The sequence below is a fragment of the Mastacembelus armatus genome, chromosome 13 (assembly GCF_900324485.2).
Source record: "Mastacembelus armatus chromosome 13, fMasArm1.2, whole genome shotgun sequence".
NCBI lineage: Eukaryota > Metazoa > Chordata > Actinopteri > Synbranchiformes > Mastacembelidae > Mastacembelus > Mastacembelus armatus.
This window is the reverse complement of record NC_046645.1, coordinates 25,515,549-25,538,784: the sequence shown is the minus strand read 5'-3', so window position 1 is coordinate 25,538,784 and position 23,236 is coordinate 25,515,549. Positions and strand designations below refer to the sequence as shown.

At 44.6% G+C, this 23,236-nt stretch overlaps 1 protein-coding gene across 2 annotated transcripts in view; it reads right to left on the bottom strand.

Moving 5' to 3' along the window:
• Positions 1-10,298, bottom strand: part of LOC113143147 (fibroblast growth factor 12) — a 33,706-nt gene extending 23,408 nt beyond the window's left edge. Inside the window, exon 1 of one of the 2 annotated variants that reach the window (XM_026328636.2) lies at positions 9,881-10,298. In XM_026328636.2, coding sequence (XP_026184421.1) covers positions 9,881-9,986 — 106 coding nt within the window. In that variant the 5' untranslated portion in view covers positions 9,987-10,298. Of the gene's footprint in view, positions 1-3,878; positions 3,943-9,880 lie in introns of those variants that run through there. The other variant, XM_033325512.1, reaches the window with a different exon arrangement.
• Positions 10,299-23,236: the final 12,938 nt, after the last annotated feature.

Below are 23,236 nucleotides of genomic sequence, written 5' to 3'. Positions count from 1 at the left end.
AGTAAAAACTGTAAAACTCAAACTGGTTTGACACCATCACAACGAAAGAAGAAAAATGATTTATCATGATTTTCCTTGTAGACTGATTGATGTGTGTTCCCAATGTTGTGAATGAAAAAGCTGCTATGAATCCTGGACCATTATCAGTTCAGCTCTCCTCCACGGCTGCTGATGATGCATCCAACACCCAAAGAATCAAAGGACAACCTGCTCTGTGTCTTCATGTCATCACCAACATCAGTCCCAAGTTTCAGAGAATCAGTTGCAGCAGTGATCACCAACCCACAAAGGGCTGAAGAGTTTACGACGCAAAACGGCATCAAAATAATCCCAGAGCCAGAATCCAACAGATCACACACCTCGACTCTGTTCTGCTCTATTTTACTCTACTGTGTTATCCTGCCTGATCCTCTCCTCCTCCTCCTCCTCCTCTTCGTCCTCGCGGGCTGAGAGCTGCAGAATGTGATGAGAGGCTGAGAGACAGAAGAGAGGGAAGAGCGGTGAGAGAAGCGAAAAAAGAGAGCAGCCGTCAGCGGGAGGGGGAGGACTAGTCAAAGAGTGAGAGAGTCATGGAGAGACAGGAGGTGGAGGTGTGGAAGACGCTCCTAAAAATATTCCGCCTGATGTTTCATGTTGCTCCCAGTTTACCTTCACTCCATCCTCCTGATGCACTGACTCGCCACAGGACGCCAGTTTGTTCTGGTTTCACTTTGGATCCACTACCAGGATTCACCGAATCACTCTGACCCCATTTCCACTTCATTTCAGGTGTTTCACATCCAGACAAAACCCAGAAGTGATTCAGACTAACATCATTGTGTCTGCTGGTCAGATCTCTTTACACTTTCTCAGCTACCTGTCAATCAGCATCACACTTCCTTCAGTCCAGCTGAACCATGGACAGGACTGTGTACTGAAACCTGGTACCAACATGGCACCTGTTGTTATACAGTGAGTGTCTATTGGATCCAATCACAGTGCAGATTCCAGTGCCTCATGTCGGCCCGGGATGTAGATTGAAACATTACAGGCAGCATCAGTGCACATCACATGCTCTCACCAGTTAACGTTTCCTCTGGTAACAGCAGCTGACTCCAGCTGTTAGCTAGTCTCTTAAGCTCTGTTCAAATGCCTGAATCCAGAGAGGTTGAAGTGCAGCTGTACTCCAACACCAGCATGTGCAGCAAATGTTTCAGTGCAGCTGGGTGTAACAGTGATGATGGTGTTTTTGTTTTAGCAGCCAACCCTAACACTGGATGTGTGTCTTATGCTGAAAAACTGCTTCCAGATAACAGCCATAAAAACTATTCAAATGTTCCACATGCTTCCATGTTTCTGGGCTACAGAGCAGGTGGCTCCATGAACAGTAGAAAACATGAATGAAAGAGACGAAATACAAATATCCTACTGCTCAGGGGTTGACCTCCAGCTCATTGACCAAAACACCAGTAGAAGAATTTGTGACCTTTAGCTGTTTGATTACATCCATTTGATGCATTTACAATCATCAGCTGCCATCAGCTACAAACAAATCTCTTATTTTTAGATGCTGTTTTCCTGTTGGAGGCTGCAAGGTTACATAAAACCATCTTCATCCTCGCTGCATCCTCACAGCAGCACAGGAGCCTCACGAACATGTTGTCAGAGTCTGAACACCATAAAATCTGCTCTGACTGATGAAATGCTCTCTGAGCCTGCAGGGATCAGCACTATCTAGCGCCTCATACTGTTGCTGCCGCTTCACAGCAGAAATAATTTACTCATCGCTTCACATTGAAGCTCACTGTGAACACTGGAGAGGACCGCAGCCTCGGACCTGAGGAAATTGGTCCCACTTCTGTGAACAGGTGGACCAGCAAAATAAAGAGGTAACATTTTTTTATTTGCATTTAAGACATACAGATAAATTACATCATCACAGGTCTCAGTACTGATGAATCTGTTTTAGCAGCTGTTTTCAAATTATTGTCTGTAAAAATAGTGAAAAATCAAAACATGTCCAACAGTCAAGACATTATGAAATTTACTTTGAGATAAAACATGAAAAGTGAAAGTTAAAAAATTACAGTTTTCTAAATAATTAATTCCAGTTGAATTAGTGATTACTAGACAAATGAAAGTTGTGAGAGGGAAGGAGCTTCATTAATGTTTTTGGAATTTTTCAGATTTTTACTGGTCACATTTATAATCCACAAAATCTGACATTAGTTTATGCAGCTGAACATGTGTTTGCATTAGAGCAGCAGAGTCCAGATGTTCAACAGGTGGTGAAATGCAGATCATCCAGATATTACAAAGATCCAAAGCAAGAAACAGCACGTCACCAAACAGACCTGGATAAATTCCCCTGGGTTCAAGCACTCGTTATTTAATCACTGGTTTCCCCAGAAAAAAGTGATGTTTTAATGGGAGTTAATAATATTTGTGACATGTCACGATCTGTAAGGATCTAAAAAACCAAACAAAGGAAAACCCAGGTTTTCTGACTTTTCCTGCCCCAATCTGCTTCACACCTTCTTTATTAGCATAAGATGCTTACCCATGTGCAAAGAATGCAGACTGCACATTTTATAGCTTTTTGTTTGGACTGAATTGGACTAGAGCTCAGAATCCAGCTGTATCACTCTACACGTGACAATGAAGCTCTTAAGTCTTGAAATTTTCATGAATGTAAAAAATAGAAATAGTCTTGGCTGCAACAGAAAGTGTCTGCAGGAGCTCATATTTGCCAGACGAGGTTTACACCTGAGGTTTACATCACACTCATTCCTTATTTTCCTATTATTAGTATATTATTACAAGTATGCTGGCTGAATTTCAACAGCTGCGATGAATGTATTTTCTTACAGTATGTCTTGATGTATTTAGTCCAGTATCCCTCCCCATTCTGAACTGGAACCTTCCCAGTTTCCACCCTTCATCCACCTGTGGAAGAGCAAGCTGAACCTTAGCTGTGATTGGCGGCTGGTGTGTGTGTGCGTGTGTGTGCGTGTGTGTGCGTGTGTGTGTGTGTGTGTGTGTGTGTGTGTGTGTATACAGGACAATTAGCTATGAAGAGCTCATTACACAATCCAATTATGAGCTGAGAAAGTATGAGTCACAGACAGCAGCACCATGGAGAGCAGGGCTGGGGGTCAGCAGAGTGAAGTGCAGGGACAGAGGAGAACATGGCTGGTTTCATTGTTCACCGAAGCACATTTTACTGGTGCTCAAAAGATGAGACCGAGCAGCAGCCGCAACACACCACTAGACCTTAGTGCTGCATTCAACACTATTGACCACAACATCTTATGACTGAGACTGGAGCATGTGACTGGTACCAGAGGAACAGCGTTAAAATGGTTCCAATCCTATTTATCGGACAGATTCCAGTTTGTACATGTCCATGACAAACCTTCCACATGAACAAATGTTAGTTATGGAGTTCCACAAGGCTCTGTGCTAGGACCGATGACCTAATGACATTCACCATGTACATGGCTATGTCATTAGGAAGCACTCTATTAATTTCCACTGCTATGCAGATGACACTCAGTTGTATCTATCTATTAAACCTGTTAACACAAACCAGTTAACCAGACTTCAAGCGTGTCTAACTGACATAAAGGCCTGGATGACCAGTAACTTTCTACTTTTAAATTCAGAGAAAACAGAAGTTATTGTATTTGGGAAATAACTTTTCTAAAATTACAGCTACTTTAGATGGCATAGCCCTGGCCTACAGCACTACTGTGAAAAACCTTGTGAAGAACCTTGTCCTTTAACTCACACATAAAACAAATCTCTAGAACTGGCTTCTTTCACCTGCGCAACATTGCCAAAATTAGGAACATCCTATCTCAAAATGATGCAGAAAAACTAGTCCATGCATTTGTTACCTCAAGGTTAGATTACTATCTGGATGTCCCAATATCTCCAGTTAATCCAGATGCTGCAGCCAGAGAGATCATATTTCTCCTGTATTAGCTTCTCTTCATTGGCTCCCTGTAAAATATAGAATAGAATTTAAAATCCTTCTTCTCACATACAAATCCCTTCATGATCAAGCTCCTTCATACCTTAAAGACCTCATAGTACCATATTATCCCAATAGAGCACTTCGCTCTCAGAGTGCAGGTCTACTTGTGTTTCCCAGAGTTTTCTAACTATACGCTTTTTGACAAAGCGTATAGTTAGGGCTGGCTTCAGGTAACCCTGAACCATCCCTTAGTTATGCTGCTATAGGTCTAGACTGCCCAAGGACCATCGGTGCACTGAGCTCCCCTACTCTAACCCTCCCCTCCCTTCCCTTCCCTTCCCCTCTCTTCCTCTCCTCCCCCCTCACATGTATATTCCACCATTGAATGTCACTAACCTTGTGCTCCCTCTTCCCCCTAGTTTGTGCTCTCTCCCTCTCCCTCTGTTCTCTCTGTACCTTCTGCAGGTGTCCCTGGTCCTGGAGCTGTATATTGCTGATGTGCAGTTACTGGCCCCACCAACCTGCAGTGTCTATTTGTTGTTTATTGTTGCTGTTCTTTTCTCTCTGCTCTATCCACTCACCCCAACCGGTCGAGGCAGATGGCCGCCCAAACTGAGCCCGGTTCTGCTGGAGGTTTTTTTCTTCCGTTAAGGGAGTTTTTCCTCTCCACTGTCGCCAAGTGCTGCTCATAAGGGTTTTTAGTTTTTGTAAAGTGCCTTGAGATGATTTGTATTGTGATTTGGCGCTATACAAATAAAATTGAATTGAATTGAATTGAATTGAATTAAATTGAACACCGAACCCCAACCCACACATATGTCAGATCTCTGTCCACCCAAAGCAAAAGCAAAGGAGGATATTTTCTCCAATCTGGTTCCTGCAGGACACAGCTCTGAGAAAACGCCACACATTATATTACACATCATCAGGTCATTCAGATTTCTGTCCCTCAAACCTGATGCAGGATTTTCACTTCTGATCAAAACCAGCTCATCTGGTCTGAAGAGTAAAACGCTGCATGACACATCAGTAAACTGAAGGTTTTGGTGCTTCAGCTCTGGAATCATGTATGCGTGAAGCCTTTGATGCTAATGAAATCTAATCCTCCATATCTAATCCGCTTCCTTCTGGGCCTGAGGCCGACATGTCCACCAGGTTTCACAGATTCTGCTGGCAGACTGAAGGGAACCAAAACTCATCATTATAAACATCGTCATCATCATCATCATTATCCACGCACTGTGTCTGTTTCCCAGCACGTGGAGAAGTTGTCAGTGAACGCACCACCATACTGAATGTAGGCCTACTGTCCCAGTAGAAAAAAACAGGTCAGCGTCTTTAATTACTGTCGTGTATTTGCGTCCTCGTAACTTCACACTGGGACCGAAAGCAGAGACGGAGGATGATGAAGAGAAATACCTTCAACATTCACCGCAGGTCCTAATGAATCAGCTGCCCACCAACGCATTCTAGGCCAACTGTCATGAACAACGCGATTTTAGTGAATGCAGCTTTTAAATCATAACACTTTTAGTGGTGGAATATAACAAAGTACACTGAACAAAGTGCTGTATGGAAGTAACCTATATATTAGAGATATATCAAAAAGATTCAATATAAAATGAGGGATGAAATCTTTTGTGTGGTTGGTGTTTTGATCGTGTTTTTTTTCTGGCTCATAGTCTGTGTAAAAATGTTACAGTTTAGAAATGGTTGAAGTCAAAAATAGTTGATGCTCTGGTTCCACTGCAGCTTCTCTCTGCTCACAGCAGCATCTGGAGCTGGTTTTTGGAAAAAGACGGGCCTCCCATTGTTGGTGAGGAAGAACCATGTGAGCCAGGTCAGCGGTGCGGCTCCCTGCTGTGTTTTTAATAGTTTTTGGACAACAATGGAGGTCTACGGCACAGACCGATAAGCTGAACCAGGTTCTGGATTCACACACATTACGCTGAGGACACCCCATTCATTGGTGCTGGCAATCTCTGGATGGGATCTGGACTCAGTGACACACACACAGATCCATTGAGGCTGTTTCACACCCTTGTATGATGAGCTGCGGAAATAGAAACGACTTATAAAACAACAGCACAGGCTCATACATGTGATGAAATTAATACATCTGCTCATTTTTGTTGTGAATCCATGCAGAAAGTTAAGCACCTGGGCCGTGGTCTCACAGTTGCTGCCTCCAGAAAACAGCACCATTTTTATCTGCTGGTTAATCAGCCTGATAGCGTTATACCTTCACACACACACACTTTCTCTGCTGCTGCTGCCTGTTAATGAACCCTGGGATCGATTGGGACACAGCCATGGCGGATTGCCTGCCCTTCAGTCCTGTGGGTTTGTACAGTTCAGGTGTGTTTCCTGATCAATAGACAAAGTGCCTAATCAGAGGGCAGAGGAATGTCAGCAGGTCCATGGAATCACCCCAGCGGTCCTGGTATGCAGGGCCACCACATGTTTAAAACTGCATCAGTGTACTGCATAAGTACTAAGTACTGCATCAGGTGTACCGTAGCACTGCTGCAGGTTGAACAGCATCAGCATTCATTATTAACAGGCTGTTTTCACTCTGTCATTTAGTGTTTGGATTATGAGTTGAGATTAGTTGAGAACAGAGTTTTGAGTATTTAAAAAAAAAAAAAAAAGGCTCAGTCACTACCTGGGAGGTGTCTTTAATAATTTTATTATTTCTCCATGTAAAGTGAAACCTTCCAACACGCACCAAATGAGAAGAGTTACTCTGTCACTGAGTCTGATCATTCAGCTTAACCCGCCCCCCCTTTTCCCACACACACACCTGCACACTGCAGATAAACCAAAAACAGAAGAAAACCACAGGAAGAAACAGCGTAGGAGGTGAACAGGACAGCAGCCGATGTTGAAACCAAACAAAAACCCTCGCTGCATCTCAACAGCATCACTCAAATTGCACTGTTCATCTGTTGTTAAACACCAAACCCTGAATATATTCTGATGTAACAGTCCCTGTTTCTGCTCATGGCTCCTCTCAAATACAAAATACAGATTGTTTTCCTGAATCTGTGTGTTGCATCACAAAAATCCTGCAAGACCTTCCTTGTCCTCACAGGAACAACCAGCATCTTTTGTGTAGACAACGTTAGCCTAGCTTAGCACCAAGACTAGAATCAGAGGGAAACTGTTAGCATAGCTCCATCAAAATGTCACCAGCTAAAACCTCCATGATGTGGGACAAAGACGACACGTGACGTGTTATGTCTTTCATGTCTCAAGCTTTTTAAACCCTCTGCATGTGCAGCTGTCTTCTCTCAGACACAAAAAGATATTTAAATGATGAATCTTTTATATATGTGGCCTACGTATGGGATACAATCTTTGTGGCCTAAGTAAAAAAAAAAAAATCATAAACATAAGGTTTATTCTGTGAGAGAAGACCATTTAACCATTTAAAAACCAAATGTTCAAAAACAAAAGTTTTTGTTTCAGACCCTTAACATGAAGACATTTATAAGAAAATTTAGAAACTAAGCTGAAGTGTGAAGTTATCACTGTTTCTCTGAGTGTGAGGAAAAGGTTTGGCTCAGTGCTTGACCAATCAGCTGCAGCCTCTCATTAAATCACACTGATAACCCTGAGCTTATGTCTGATCCAAGACTGGAGACATGCTGCCATCTGCTGGACAACTTCGAATTCCACAGGTACTGCTGCTAATATCACAGGTACTGCTGCTAATATCACAGGTACTGCTGCTAATATCACAGGTACTGCTGTTAATACCACAGGTACTGCTGCTAATACCACAGGTACTGCTGCTAATACCAAAGGTACTGACAGAATTAGTATGCACAAACATCCACAGCATCCATCAACAAAGAGACGAAATATGTGTGTGTATATTAAATGTTTGATGTTCAATCAGTAAATCAGGAGACAAAATTTATGATTGGGAGAAATAACAAGCAACTTTTTCAACCTTATACAAATGTGTGTGAACTGTTATAATTGATTTCAATGTGTTGTGATGGAACATGTTTTAAGAGACGTGCAGCGTCCAATCACACACTGATTTACAATAAAGGGGCATGTCAGTCTCTAATAGATCTCAGTGAAGGATGCACTCGTGTTTACATCTCCTCCAGGCAGCCTCCTCATTCCTCAGAACAGAAAAAAAAAGCCTGGGACATCCTTTCTTATTATATTCTGCTACACAGCTACACAAGTGTCCGAATATCACTGCTGTTTCTAATAAGAGTCACCTGACGTCAGCCGTTCTGTGCTAACACGATGCAAACTCTGCACTAAAGCTCAGCTCTAAATACACAAGGTGCTGAAAGGCCTGAGGAAACTCACAGCTGCTCAGACAGAAATACACAACGCTGTAAATATAACTGCAAGGTCATTGTCAAGGTCGGTTGACCCCCCCACACACACACACACAGGGGAAGTAATTTTAGTTGTGTGTTCTGGTTCTGCCACAGCGTATGGAGCCAAACATATTGTTTTTACAGTTTTTCTGTCTCTGACACATTCAAATGAGAACAATTTCCTCCCTGTCCCAGAAAACATACACACTCCACAACGCCACGCACACTCAGTGGTCAGATTATTAGGAACCCCTAACAAACTACAGCCTACAGATGAATGAACAGTTGTGAAAGAGCTTGAATACAAACTGAACATTATCAGCTTCATGAAGGAGGATCTGACACAGAGGTTCCTCATAAATGGACTCAGTCTGACACAGGGGTTCCTAATAAATGGACTCAGTCTGACACAGGGGTTCCTAATAAACTGGCTGGATCCGACACAGGAGTTCCTAATAAACTGACTGATCTGACACAGGAGTTCCTAATAAACTGACTGGTCTGACACAGGAGTTCCTAATAAACTGACTGGTCTGACACAGGAGTTCCTAATAAACTGACTCAGTCTGACACAGAGGTTCCTAATAAACAAACTGGATCTGACACAGGGGTTCCTAATAAACTGACTCAGTCTGACACAGGGGTGTCTAAATCCCAGTGCCTGAACTATCTGTGCCTATTTGCATGTTTTGGAAATGATTTGCATGATGTTTGCAGTGCAAACCTGCAAACATCGTCAAAGACAACCCTGTTTTCTTTGAGTTGCAGGCAGGTGAAACACAAACCACACAAACTGGAAGCTAAGATACATAAAATACTTCATAAAAACATAATAAAAAGATATAAAACTCCAAACTGTACATCTAATGCCAGAGGTGCATCCATTTGTCATAATCATCCAACTGATTTTTATATCTGGCACTGAGCAGCAGCAAACAGCTGCACACAAAGTGTCAACGTATTTCTCAGCATGTATTTTATTCTCTATGTGATGAAAACTGATTCATGAATTTCTGGTCCCGGTACAGATTTAAACTGGTCCACTTTCAGCACATAGTAAAACTTTTAATACTTAAAACACATTCTTGTTCAGTATAAACAGAGACCAGTCGGCTCTTTCTTCCTTCAGAGACTGTAAACAGTGACGGCTGTTCTCAGCGTCTGGAGCTGGTTTTTGGAAAAAGATGGGCCTCCTATTGTTGGTGAGGAAGAACCATGAGCGGATTTGCACAGATACAGAATCACAGGCTGCTGCCTTTAATTGGCAGCTAGAGTAAACATCTGTAGCTTCCAACACCAGTGCAGACAATACAGCTTGTCTGTTTGACTGTTGTGTGTTGTCTGGATTCTTTTATGATCATTAATATTAGTTTTACTTTATTTCCATGTTTTTGTGTCTCAGGAACCCTTGAAAACAAAAAACCCAGACAAACCACCTGTGGCGTTCAGTCACACCTGGATGTGCTGGAGTCGCTCCAATTCCTCCCTCACTCAAAACATGACTGCAGGAATCAGCATCAACACACTGAACAGGGACCGGACTTCTACAGACCTGAGTCCAGGTGAGACTCACCCTGCTGGCTGCTCTCTTTCGGAGCACTGCCCTCCTCCTCGTCAGCCTCCTCTCCTGGGCTCTCCCTGGACAGCAGACGACGGAATATGCTACAGTAGCGGGTCATGGTGTACAGAGACCTGACTCAGTTCATCCTCCAGAGATCCAGTCAGCGAGTCAGTCCCTTCAGCTGAGCAGAGTCTCTCAGATCAGAGTCATTAGAGCCTGAGGGTGTGTTGGTGCTGCACATACCTCAGCAGCTCACGCCTCCCTGTGACGACACACGGCTCAGCTGCTGCTACAATCACTGTGGGAGTGTCAGCAGCAACACAGTCCAGACAAAAACCTCTGCTCTCACAGTTTGTGTCCCTGAAGAAAAACCTCCTATTTGTGAAGCTGGATCTCTGATAAAGCCTGAGCTGCGATGAATGCAGGACGTGTGGCTCTTGTCACACGAGTGTGGTGATAAAATACGACCTGCTCTCAGCCAGCAGGTTCTGTCAGGAGCATGAATCATGTCACAGCACATATCCAGTGATGCACGCCTGGCCTGGACTGAGTGAACTAATGGGCCCCCACCCCTCTAGTACGAGACACCCACACTGAAAGACACAAAAATGACTACTACGATTTGTGCTTCTTTGTGCTCACTTTTCTCTCTTTGCATCTGTTTTCTGTGGAATTTGTGTCTTTGCGCGTTGTGGTTGTTTTGTGTCTTTTAATTGAGGTGCAGGCTTTGGCTTTTTGCAACACCGGACAGTGGCGGACCACACTACATTTAACCAACTGTGAGAAGCTGTCACATGGTCTGTGTGTTGTGATTGGAGGTCCGTAGTCCCGCTACAATTTCAGGTCTGAAGTTGTACTCCAGGTTCATGTTTGGAGTCGTGTTCTGGATTCAGGCCTGGAGTCATGTTCCAGGCTCAGGTTTAGAGTCGTGTTCCAGGTTCAGGTCTGGAGTCGTACTCTGGGTTCAGGTCTGAGTGGGTTCAGGTTTGGACTCGTGCTTCGAGTTCAGGCCTAAATGTGATCCTGCAGTAAGATGACCGTGGTTATTCTGAGGGTGTAAATCGCAGTATCTGGAAGGCGATCACAACTATTAATATCAGAGAACAACAAACTGACATAGACATCTGAGGTCTGGTTTAGACAAGAACAGGACCAGTTCCTATGAGGTCCAACTGTGAGACAAACCTAAAATATTCATGGCTGGTGGAGGGAAAAGAAGGTGGTCAGACAGACATGGAGATAAGAATCGCGTGTTCAGACTTTTCAAAGTGTTGAACACCTTAAATCTGAACAACTCTTAAATCTTCTTTGTCTCCTTTTCAGATGGAAAACTTGAAAACTACAGCCATCATCTGACAGGGAGCAGCAGAATCACACATCGACTCCACACACACTGACCTTGACCTTTACACAGACATCCTGCACTGTTACATGAGAGCGCTATAAAACTCTTCGCATGACAGCTATGATGTTTCTAACGGCACTAAAGTCAGGATGAACATTTCAAAGACACAATATCAAGATCAATACCTGAGCAGGGACTTTCTCAGACTTTCTATTTTTGCCTGGTCAACATCATCAAAACTACAATTTCATTATTTAATTTGAAGAAAATGATCTGAAAATATCTGCAAATACCAAACTAAGTGTGTATGAGATAAATGTACATTTAAATGTACAGCTCTGTACTGAACTGTTGTCACACTGTCATTTTTGTGACGTGGCTCCATGAATGTTGAAAACAGGATGAGTTAAAGTTTCCAACACACAGCTGGAGTCTGAATTATCCTTCATGGTCATGTTTTCTCAGTAACACACACATTTTGTTGTGATGGCGAAGGAGAGAAGGTGAAAATGAGACGTGTGATATTGGAGTCTAGTATAAAAATAGTGAAATGTGTCTGTGCTGGTCATGTGGACTGTACGTTCATGCACTGCGCCCAAGTCTGTGCACGAAGTGACTGTGGGACTGTGCTGATAGAGGGTTGGTTAAACTACAAAGACACAAAATGACAGAAAGTAGACAAAAAGAGTGCAGGCACCAGAAATGCACAACAATCAGACACATAATGATGATAAAAATCCAAAACTACAGAGACACAGCATATGAGAGTGAGACAAAATGACTCCAAGGATACAAAACTACAGACAGATCCAGAATGACACAACATTAGGTGCAGTTCTGTGTTGGATGAGGGGCCATTTACATTGGCCAGGGCCTTCGATGTGTGTGTTTTATATTCAGGACACGTCACTGTGTGTGAACCTGACCTTAATGTGAGCTCACTGTGGGAGTAGTTTTGGTGAAAGCAGGAATCAGGCGGCTGACAGCTATACACACTGTTTCTGAGCTGCTGCGCCACTGCAGAGACAGCTCCCAGACCGGCCTGCAGGGGGCGGACTGCAGCAGCTCCTGCCTTGGCGTGAGGGTGTGACAGACTGAGGGGAAGACATGAAGCAGAAGTGAAGGACATAGGGAACATCCCAGTTCACTCAGCTGCATCCGGGACATCTCCCCTTCCCTCCGTCCTTTGAGAGAAATACAGACGCCCTGTCCTCTGGGTGTCATTTTATTGGGGAGTGTTGTGGTAAATGTGGAGATATGTGCATGTGCACGAAAGCATGAAATGGGCAAAGCTGAGAAGTAAAAACAGAAAAACTGCAGGAGGAGGTGTTGATAGTAAGCATCACACCTGAGAGCATCAGAGGCAACAACACAAAGGTGGGACGAGGGGCACGGAGAAAAAATTAGAACATGTTCTCCCCACCACTGGAACATCTGGCGGCAGGTGAACATGCAAATCCTGCGGGATCACACTAATTCTCACGGTGAACTGAAACAAACATGGACACCAGCAGCAGCCTGCACAGTTTATTTGCAGTTTGTGCTAAAAAGGACAAAAAGAGGAAAAAGCTTTGAGTCAGATGAGAAACTGGACGAAGACGTGTGGACAACATGGACTGTGGAGTCTGCAGAAAGAACTGGACTTTATCAGTCCTGATGTGGTTTGTTTATCATTCAGTTCCAGTGTACTTTCACACCACAGCCCATGGGATCATTCAAATCACTGACGTCAGCCAAAAACCTCTAGAAGCTCATTTACTTTCACTCACTTTTCCTAAGCTGATGCGTGTTCAGTTTTTATGCCTCTCAATAGGACACGGACTGGACATGGACAGGACATGGACTGGACAAGGCCTGGACAAGGACTGGACAAGGACTGGACAGACTGAACATGGACTTGACATGGACTGGACATGGACTGGACAGACTGAACATGGGCTGGACATGGACTGGACAAGGACTGGACAGACTGAACATGGACTGGACATAGACACACACTCATACTGACACTACTGTCAGGCGTCTGTGCACTTGTCCACATACGAACACTGGGATACAAGTGGTGACCCCCTGACAGGAGCAGAAGCTGATTTGCTGTTGAACAACATGAAAAAGTAAAAGAAAGACCAAACAGAGGAATTCCTTCCAGAACACAAAACCAGACCAACACATGGACTCAGGTTCTGGGGTCCAGCAGGAACTGCTCTGAGCTGTTTCTGCCTAGTGGCCAAATCCCGTTACTACAGTTTCTGTGTTAATCACATGAAGCACACAGTGACTGGAAAAGGTGCAGCTGTTCAGTAAAAACCATGCTCTCTGGGCACTGTGGAGTTCATGATCCACTTCTCCTGGTTCCCTTCATGGACGCAGGGTTCAGATTTGTGTGGACTGTTGGCAGCACGCAGCCACTGTTGCAGTGTGTAAGCTGCAGGTGAAGGAGGGGCTGATGAGAACATGGCTGCAGCAGAGACATCCATCCTGTTCATCTGCTGCAGCCACACAGCCGCATTACACCCGACTGATCTACAGCTGGGCGTGTGTGCGTGTGTGTGTGTTGCAGAGGCCATTTGCAGAAGAGCCTCATAAATAACTGAAAGCTGTGCTGACTCCCTCTCTCTCTCTACATGACCATACACTTAAAGATGCTCGCTCGCTCACACACTCTCTCATTCGCTGTCTCTTCACTGTCTCCATGGCGATCACTCTTAAAGGACCACACCAGCTTTTTTTAACCCGTCCCATCTGACCATGCAGAGCTTACGTTACATTACAGGAATACAGATGATCTCACTGCGTCCATTAGCAACGTGCTAACACTTTAGCATCCATTATGCTGAGTGATATGAGTCTGTGTGCTAATGTACGCTGAGAGGAGCTGTGCACTTTGTGTTAGTGTTATCTGTTGTTTTTGTTCTGATCTGATGCTTCTTCTTCATATTAATGTGACATAAACACACACTAACTGTCTGTGTTTGTGATCTGCCTGGTTTACAAAGAGTCTGACTGGAGACTGTGTCTTCATGTGCAGCTCAGAGTTTAAATAAAGTTTCAGTTAAACTGGTGCTAACTAATAATGATTTCCAATTATTTACCAAAGAATTGTTTGGTCAGAAACATATTTGTTTCTTTTTTGGAACTTTTGTGTTTGTCTGAGAAGTGATTTCATGTTTAGTCTAACTTCAGTGTTTTATTCTGGTCCATGTGGGACTGAAAGCTTTGAATGAAGCCACTGTAATGAGGCTCTAATTCAACAATTCACTGTCATCACGTTCTGTTTATCACATTCCTGTGATGTAGAGCTGACTTAGGGCCTTTATCACAATACTTGCTGATTAATTTAAAACTATCCTCATGGTCTCAGTTCTACTGGTTTAACAGGAGCAGCTGCAGGACTGTGTTCTGTGTAAAAAGCCCTCGATTCAGACATTCAGTTTTTCCACCTTTAGGCGAATCATTTTCTTTCCTTGTCAGCAGAGACCTGATCCCCTTAGGCAGCTGCTTCCATATGCTGCCCTGTTTTTATTCCACCTGCTTCTTTACATGTGTTCTGTGCCACACACCTTTAAACTGTAAATTCACTACAGACCCAGAGACTTATTAGAACCAGATCAGGTACACACTATCAATCATGGTCCTCACATTCAATGACATAGTGAACAAAAGGAACAGTGGAGACACACTGGAAACCAGTTCAGAGAACAAAGGGCCATAAAACAGGGAGGGGCACGCACACGCACACGCACACACACACACACACAGACACACACACACACACACACACACACACACACACACACACACACACACACACACACACACACAACACACAGTTGGTGCTGAGCTCAGCATCCCTGCTGTTTCTGTTTATTTCTCTGGTCCACACACACGCTAGCATTTCTATCTTTGTGAGGACAATCACTGACATACAGCACTCCTTAGACCCTCACCCTAAGCTCAACTTGAACCCTACCACCAAGTCTTCACTCTCAGGACTTTAAAAGACTGAGGACCAGTCAAATGTCTCACTCCGAGTGAATTATGATCAGAATAGTCCTCACAAAGATAGAAGTACACACACAGACACTGTGGCTGCTCAGCATTACCAACTAATAAATCATTAACAGCTGCATAAATTCAAAAACACAGCTGGAAACATCTGGTCAGGATACAAAAACAGTCTTGGAAGAACAAGAAACAATCTGTATGAGATTTTACAAACTGCAGGTCATAGTTTAATGTCCTGGTGTCTGAAGACCTGGCCCCTGTTTTTACTAACTCATACATTCGCAGCATCTGCTCAGCTCTTCCAAATTTTAGCTGCCACATTTCTTCTCATAGCAACTGCTGCAGGAAGTGACAGTCAGGACCGATTCATTCGTCCATTCTGTCGAGGTCCTGTACAGTCCACCAATGCCAGCAGCCGTGTGACTGGATTTCCATGTAAAACAGTCGGTCAGATCACAGCCACATCAGCGTTTTACCATCTGAAACAAACAGCAGCACTGTCACATGACTCCTTCATGCCTTCATCTGCAGCAGGTGGATTACTGTTACACACATCCAGCTCAATCAGAACAAGAACCAGAACTGTTCTCACACAGTTCTGTGTTCACATGGAGCCTGATGCTCCACTTATAGTGGGAATCAAACAGCATCATGTGACCACCTCAGTGGGAACAGCCTGGTCCGGTCCGGCCAAAACAGAAGGAGTTTCTAATGGGAATGGGGGAGGGGGGTGGAAACCTTTAATAATCTGATCAATAGGAAAATATTGGCCATGGAAACACTTGGTCCCATCATTTCTCTCCTGTTGGAATAAGTACAGTTGAAACCAGAAGTTTACATACACTGCGTAAAAAGACACATAAACAAGACACAAAGATTACTATGTCTTAAACAATGTGGGAAAGCCCAGATGATGATGACATGACTTTGTAAGCTTCTGATAGGTTAACTGACAACATTTGAGTTAATTGGAGGCACACCTGTGCATGTATTTTTAAGGCCACACTCAAACACACTACTTCCTTGTTTGACAGTATGGGAAAATCAAAAGAAATCAGGAAGAGATATCAGGAAGAGAATTGTGGAGCTGGTTCATCCCTGGGTGCAATTTCCAGATGCTTGAAGGTGCCACATTCATCTGTTCAAACAATTATCCGCAACTATAAACAACATGGGAATGTCCAGCCATCATCACAGGTTCTGTGTCCCAGAGATGAACATATTTTGGTCAGAAACGTGCGAATTAACACCAGAACCAAAGCTAAAGACCTTGTGAAGATGATGGCTGGAGCTGGTAAGAGTGTGTCATTATCCACAGTCAAATGAGTCCTGTACCAACATGGCCTAAAAGGTCACTCAGCCAGGAAGAAGTCATTACTCCAAAAGCAACATAAAAAACCCAGATTATAGTTTGCAAACGCACACAGGGACAAAGACCCTAATTTTTGGAGACATGTCCTACGGTCTGATGAAACTAAAGTGGAACTGTTTGGCCATAATGACCATCATTACATTTGGAGGAAAAAGGGGGACGCTTGTAAACCCGAGAACACCATCCCAACTGTGAAGTATGGGGGTGGCAACATCATGTTGTGGGGCTGTTTTGCTGCAGGAGGAACTGGTGCACTTCATAAAATAGATGGCATCATGAAGAAAGAACATTATGCGGAAATGTTGAAACAACATCTCATAACATCAGCCAGAAAGTTGAAGCTTGGGTGCAAATGGGTCTTCCAAATGGACAATGACCATTTGGCATACCGCCAAAATAGTCACAAAGTGACTTAAGGACAACAAAATCAATGTTTTGGAGTGGCCATCACAAAGCCCTGATCTCAGTACCATAGAAAGTTTGTGGGCAGAATTGAAAAGGCGTGTGTGAGAAAGGCAGCCTACAAACCTGACTCAATTAGACCAGTTCTGTCAGGAGGAATGGGCCAGAATTCCAGCAAACTATTGTGAGAAGCTTGTGGAAGGATAGCGCCAACGCTTGACCCAAGTTATACAGTTTAAAGGCAATGCTACCAAATACTAAGGAAATGTATGTAAACTTCTGACTTCGAAGAAAGTAATAAAAATTTCTCTCACATATTCTCCCTCTCATTATTGCAGCATTTAGCAAATATAAATAATTTTGGCAATCCTAACTGATCTAAAACAGGAGAAGTTTAGTCTGATTTAATTTCAGACAGTGGGAAAAAAAAGGTTTATGTGTCTTTTTACACAGTGTATGTAAACTTTTGGTTTCAACTGTAGATTCTTTCTGATCATGTCTGACCCACATGGGGGGAACATTAGGGGTTGGGATGAGTTTCTGGGAGGGACAGAAACATGGAGGCACCAAAACCAAACTGGTCTGTGGCTGATACAATGTTTTTGTTGTTGCTGTTTCTCTGTTTCTTTGTTTCCCAGTTGGTTTCAAGGTAACGTACATCTTTTTACTGCAGTGAAGCTGTTTCTGCGTTTGTCTTTGTTTTTACTCACATTCTACGTGTTTTATTTTAGTCGTGATTTTACAGCAGACCCATTGGACTGAACCCTGCTCCTTCACAGCCAGACTCAGCAAACACACACTCACGCAGTGTTTGGGTGTTTCTCAGCTGATCAGTCAAAACAGAAAACAACAAGTAATACACACGTCCGCTGGGACCCTGAGCAGGTCTCTCAGGTTTCTGGGCAGTACGTTACTACCGTTCAGGATCAATACACACTGACCAGCTGTAAAACAAAGACGCTGAAACTGAAGCGGGTTACACTCCCAAACATACACACACACACCTTACTGTTCTCTGTGGGTCTCAACTGATTCAACAGAATAAACCTAGCTCAGTGATCTGACATGATGAAATCAGGCTAGGTCTGAACCCTGGTGGACCCGGGGCCTTTCTGTGTGGAGTCTGCATGTTGTCCCCGTGTCTGTGTGGGTTTTCTCCTCCCACAGTCCAAACACATGCAGGTTAGGATTAAGGTCTGAACCCCGGTGGACCTGGGGCCTTTTTGTGTGGAGTCTGCATGTTGTCCCCGTGTCTGTGTGGGTTTTCTCCTCCCACAGTCCAAACACATACAGGTTAGGTTGGTTGGTGACTCTAAATTCTGAATGTGTCTTCTGTCTCTGTGTGTCAAGCCCTGTGATTGGCTGCTGACCTGTCCAGGGGGGACTTCTCACCCACTGCATGCTGGGATGGGTTCCAGCACCCACCACACACATGGAGTCGGAAAAGACAGTAGATAATGCATGGATGAAAAATCAATAAGTTGGAGCTTTTCTTCATTTCTGCTGTGGTTATTGGATAATTACATTCAGACAAGCCTCTAATACAATGACATCATCCATGGTCTGAGCTGTTTCACACAGACACAGTTTAGACCTCCAGCATTTTGCAGGTTTACTGACTTCAGGAAGTCACTGCTCCTGCTCACAAAATAATTCAGTCCTGGACAGGCAGCTGGTCTGGGAGGTTTATGTGGGTTACATAAAACTCCTAGACCAGCTGCCTGTCCTGACCCAGTCTTGATGCTGACTGATGCACAGTGGGTCTGACTCTGGACTTTTCGCAATACCACATACATACATACACCATGTTCGGACTCCAGCCTCCCGAGGACGGGAACACCAGCGTCCTGCTGACAACATGAGCTCAGCTTGTGCCTCTCAAACACTGCCATGATAATAAAGAAGGTTTCTTGTAGGACTGTCATGTTAAATCTATAATAAATAAAGTTCTAATCATAAGCCTTAACCTTCAGGCCACACTGATTTACCAGGACAACATCCCTCCTGGTCTGCCAGCAGGTTTCTTGTATCTCTGAAAATGTCAGAGCAAATTTTCAATTGGTGTCACTGGATAAACTGACCACATCTTCTAAATGTAAAAGGTTATTTTCTGCCTGAAACATGTAAATCAAAAACGTAATGGAGTGCCATAAAACCAGCCCCAGGACTAAGAACAGCTCTGAGCCAGGCTAGGCATCACAGCTAGTTGGTGCACGGTGCATTCTGGGATATTTGTTTGCCTCAAGTAAAGAGAAGTCAGCCTCCAGAGGATGCTCGATAAAGTGGGCGGAGCAAAAACAACAACGCTCCACAAGGCGGCAGAAGAAGACAGAAGACAGACAGGAACTCAGACTGAGAACGTCTGTGCAGAGTAGAAGGTCCATATTTCCTGCAGCTGGAGTCCTGAAGAAACTGGGTCGCACTCACGCCTGTCCTGATACACACATGCATCAACACACCCCATATTTCATATTTAACACACACACACAGCTGAGCTGATGGGACTAGTGATGCTGAGGCTGATCAACACAAACACTTTGTCACTGTTGCTGATGAGAATAAGAGCCAAGCCTCTATCATTTCAACATGAGCAACATCTGCACTGATGTTTTAATCACGTCACATCTCCTTACTGTTATTGACCGTGTTGTTCTGTAAAGTGCTCAAAAGGGACTCTGGAAAAAGGTTGTTATTATGAAAAATACTCTGTATATTAACCTGTAACACGGTGAGCTGGCTGACTGGCTCTGCACTGGGCAGCAGTTTACTGACCACATTTATATTCTGAGGCGTTCATGAGCAGCACAAAGCTGACTCACTCAGGCCCTTTATCCTGTTCAGTTCGAAGACGTTTCACTGACCCAGCACAGTTTTCACTCGGATTCCTCTGCACACTGCAGGAATATCAACACCAGCACAAATGCATCCACCAAGCACCGGGGAGTCTGAGAATCGTCCCGGCTGGAAACACACATCTCTGTTTCCTGCTCAGCAGCAGTTTATGTTGCATCACCACAAAACCTGATGTACATGAGCAGCAAAGATGGGATCGGATTTGTTACCTGACAGAAAAATAAACATTTGAGTTTTATGTTGAGACGCCTGACACAGCGAGGCTTTAGACTGGAGATCCAAGCTAAAAAGGTGAGATGAGTTGAGCTGGTCCTGAGGATCTGGAGTGGCACTGGCCTGAGCAGATCACCTCCATTTTGAGAGGGTCAAAGAGCGTGGCACATGTGTCTGAAGCCAAACTGACAGTACTGCATTGTTGTACTTCATTTGTACTGCATCAGATGTAGTAGCGCTGCAGGTTCAACAGCATCAGCGTCTCTGCCTCGTTATTATCAGGCTGTTTTCACTCAGAAACTGGATGAGACAGTAAAAATGTGAGTTAGTGCAGGAGACTGTCCTAGGGGGCGCTATTTCCTGTGTTCTGGTCTGTACTGGACGCAACATACATTGCTAAGTCTCCTGGGTCTGTTTTTTTTTCTGAAGAGTCAGCTTTTCAGCCCTGACACAGATGAGACCACAAAACTCGCTGGAGAAACCAGCAGCTTTATGGACGACAGCACTTTGTTCAGCTGACAAACCTCCACAGTGCAGTTAATTCACCAGTGGTCCGACTGTCCCTTAATGATGTCCCAGCTACACTGAAACCATGATCCGAGGGTAAAACAGCCACTTGAGCATCAGGAAATTATGCGTTTACTGTCCCTGGGAGTACATATGCACACAGTCTGTACATCTTTCTACTGAAAGGTCAAAGGTCAGATTCAGTCCACAGCTGATTTTCTCTCAAAACATCACTAAAACATCTCACACACACACACACACACACACACACACACACACACACACACACACACACACACACACACACACACACACAGATCCTCAGATGTGCGTCCCTTTGGCTGATTTGACCTTTTCTTCTTTATCCATTCATTTCTATGAGACTGTGCACATGGGCATTGTGAGGGTTGGTGTGCGTTAGCTCCACAGCTTTAAAGTATCTGCACTCCTGTGTGTTGTGTTTCTAAATGCCTCACACCCAATGTTCGCCTGGTGATCTGCCACAGAACAAAGAGTGAGGTTGCTGATTGGACAGTGCAGCTCCTTCTCGCTGCTGTGAAAATGTTTGTTGTTACTGTTGTTGTTTGGAAGCTGCAGCTGATGTGGGCCAGAGCTTTGCTCAAGGGCACAAGTGAACAGCAGCTTGGTGCTCGTCAGGTAACACACCTGTGTGAACACAGCACATCTGTCCCCACATCCTCCTGTTGGTCTCAGTCTGCAATAACCTGTCTGTCTTACCAGCCTGTTATCTGTCCACCTCTCTCCTGTCTGTGTCTCCCACCTGTCTGTCTCTACGTGCTTTCAACGATGCTGTTGTCAAACTTTGGGTGTCTATCTGCCCCCTTCCCTCCTTGGATGTGTCCTCTGCCCTGTGATCTGTCCCTGCCACCTCCTGTCTCATCTCAGTCTCTCCATCTTTTCTCTGTTTATGCTCTGCAACATCATGTCTCCCCGTCCACCTGTCTCTCTCTCAATCCACCTGTCTGTCTCCCAGTACACCTGTCTCCCAGTTCATCTGTCTGTCTCTCAGTCCACTTGTCTATCTCCCAGTCCACCTGTCTGTCTCTCAGTCCACTTGTCTGTCTCCCAGTCCACCTGTCTGTCTCTCAGTCCACTGTGTTTTGCTGCATCAGGCTTCTCCACGGTTAAACACACACACACACTGCACCCCATCCCATAATAACCACACCTAAATGATCCAGTGCAGCTGTATTCAGGATGTGAGCGGGCAGGGCAGCAGGATACCGCAGTACACTTCTACCCAAAATGCATCACTCCCTCCCTCCATCCACCCATCCGTCCATCATGTCTCCATCCCATCGGCATCTCCAGCACCAACTTTCTCTCGTCCCTCCCTCCACCCATCCAGCCGTCTCCTACCTATCGGTGCCTTCTCTTTGCCCTCCATCTCCCGCTGTGGTTCGGTTCGGTCCTCTCGCCGCCGTCACAGATCCACCTGTCGACGCTCCTTCCTGGATCCGCTGCAGTCACAAGCGTCGAGGCGGAGATGTGCTCGGTGAACAGCCGCTGACAGTTCGATACCGGCGGGAGAGAGGAGGAGGAAGGAGGCAGGAACCGACAGAAACACACCGCGGTATTTTCTCTGAAATCCTCCTCACACTATCCGCTGTTCTCCTTCACTTGTTTTTTTCCCTCCTCCTGCGGACGTCGAGGCTCGTGTGTTCACCTGTCCGCGCGTTGCTGCTGCTCTCTCTCTCTCCTCGCGCTGTGTTGCAGTAGCTCGAGCCAGGGGAGCACAGTGACGTCACCGCCGGAAGAGTTTCAGATGACAGGATGAGGATGATGATGGAGACGCAGAAGTTACCGAACCTACCATCTCTGTCTCAGGATCCTGGTTTTGTCCAGGTGGTCAGTAAATGACTCTTACAGCTGCATATACAGCTTCTATTGTTCTTCACAGCTCAGATTTTATTATTTCAGTGACCACATCCTCAACATGAATGAGAAAAGCAGCTGCTGTCAATCCAATTCAAATCTATTCCTCACTTTCCTCTATAACCTGGGATTCAAACACAAACTTTTAAAATCACAAAACCAATAATTTTTCATTTAAATTTATAGTAAAGGCCCTCTAGTGATTTTTGCATTTTTATCTCCCTGAATTAAAGTTAAGAGCTGCTTTCCCCAACAGGGGCCACAGATACAAACCTATAGAAAAACCCATAAACCTGACGTGCAAACACGTGAAGAAACTCCTCCTTTGTGAGGTGATGTGTCGTTTTCACACATTACACTGAATTTATCATGAGACATCATCAGACACAGCTCGTCCAGGTCTTTCGTCCGTGACCTGCACAGTCCCTCAGGTTGTTCCTGTCTAAATCACTGATTTTTCTTCAGTGCACAACCCAGTGTGTGTGTGTGTGTGTTGATATGTGGAGGGTGATGGATGGTTTCCCATTGGCACAGCGACCGCTCTGAAGGAGGTGAGGAAGAGCTGAGCACGAGCAGGTGGAGGACAGGTGCTGAGTCAACAGGAAGCAGGAAGTACAGGAGAGGGGCAGAGGAGACATGGTGAGAAGGAAACAAGGACAGAAAGAGAGGAGACAAGGAGAGGAGGAGAGGAAACAAGCAGTTAAAGCAGAAACATGGAGAGATCATCGGGGGAAAGAGGAGAAAAAAGGAAGAGAAAATGAGAGGAGACGAGACC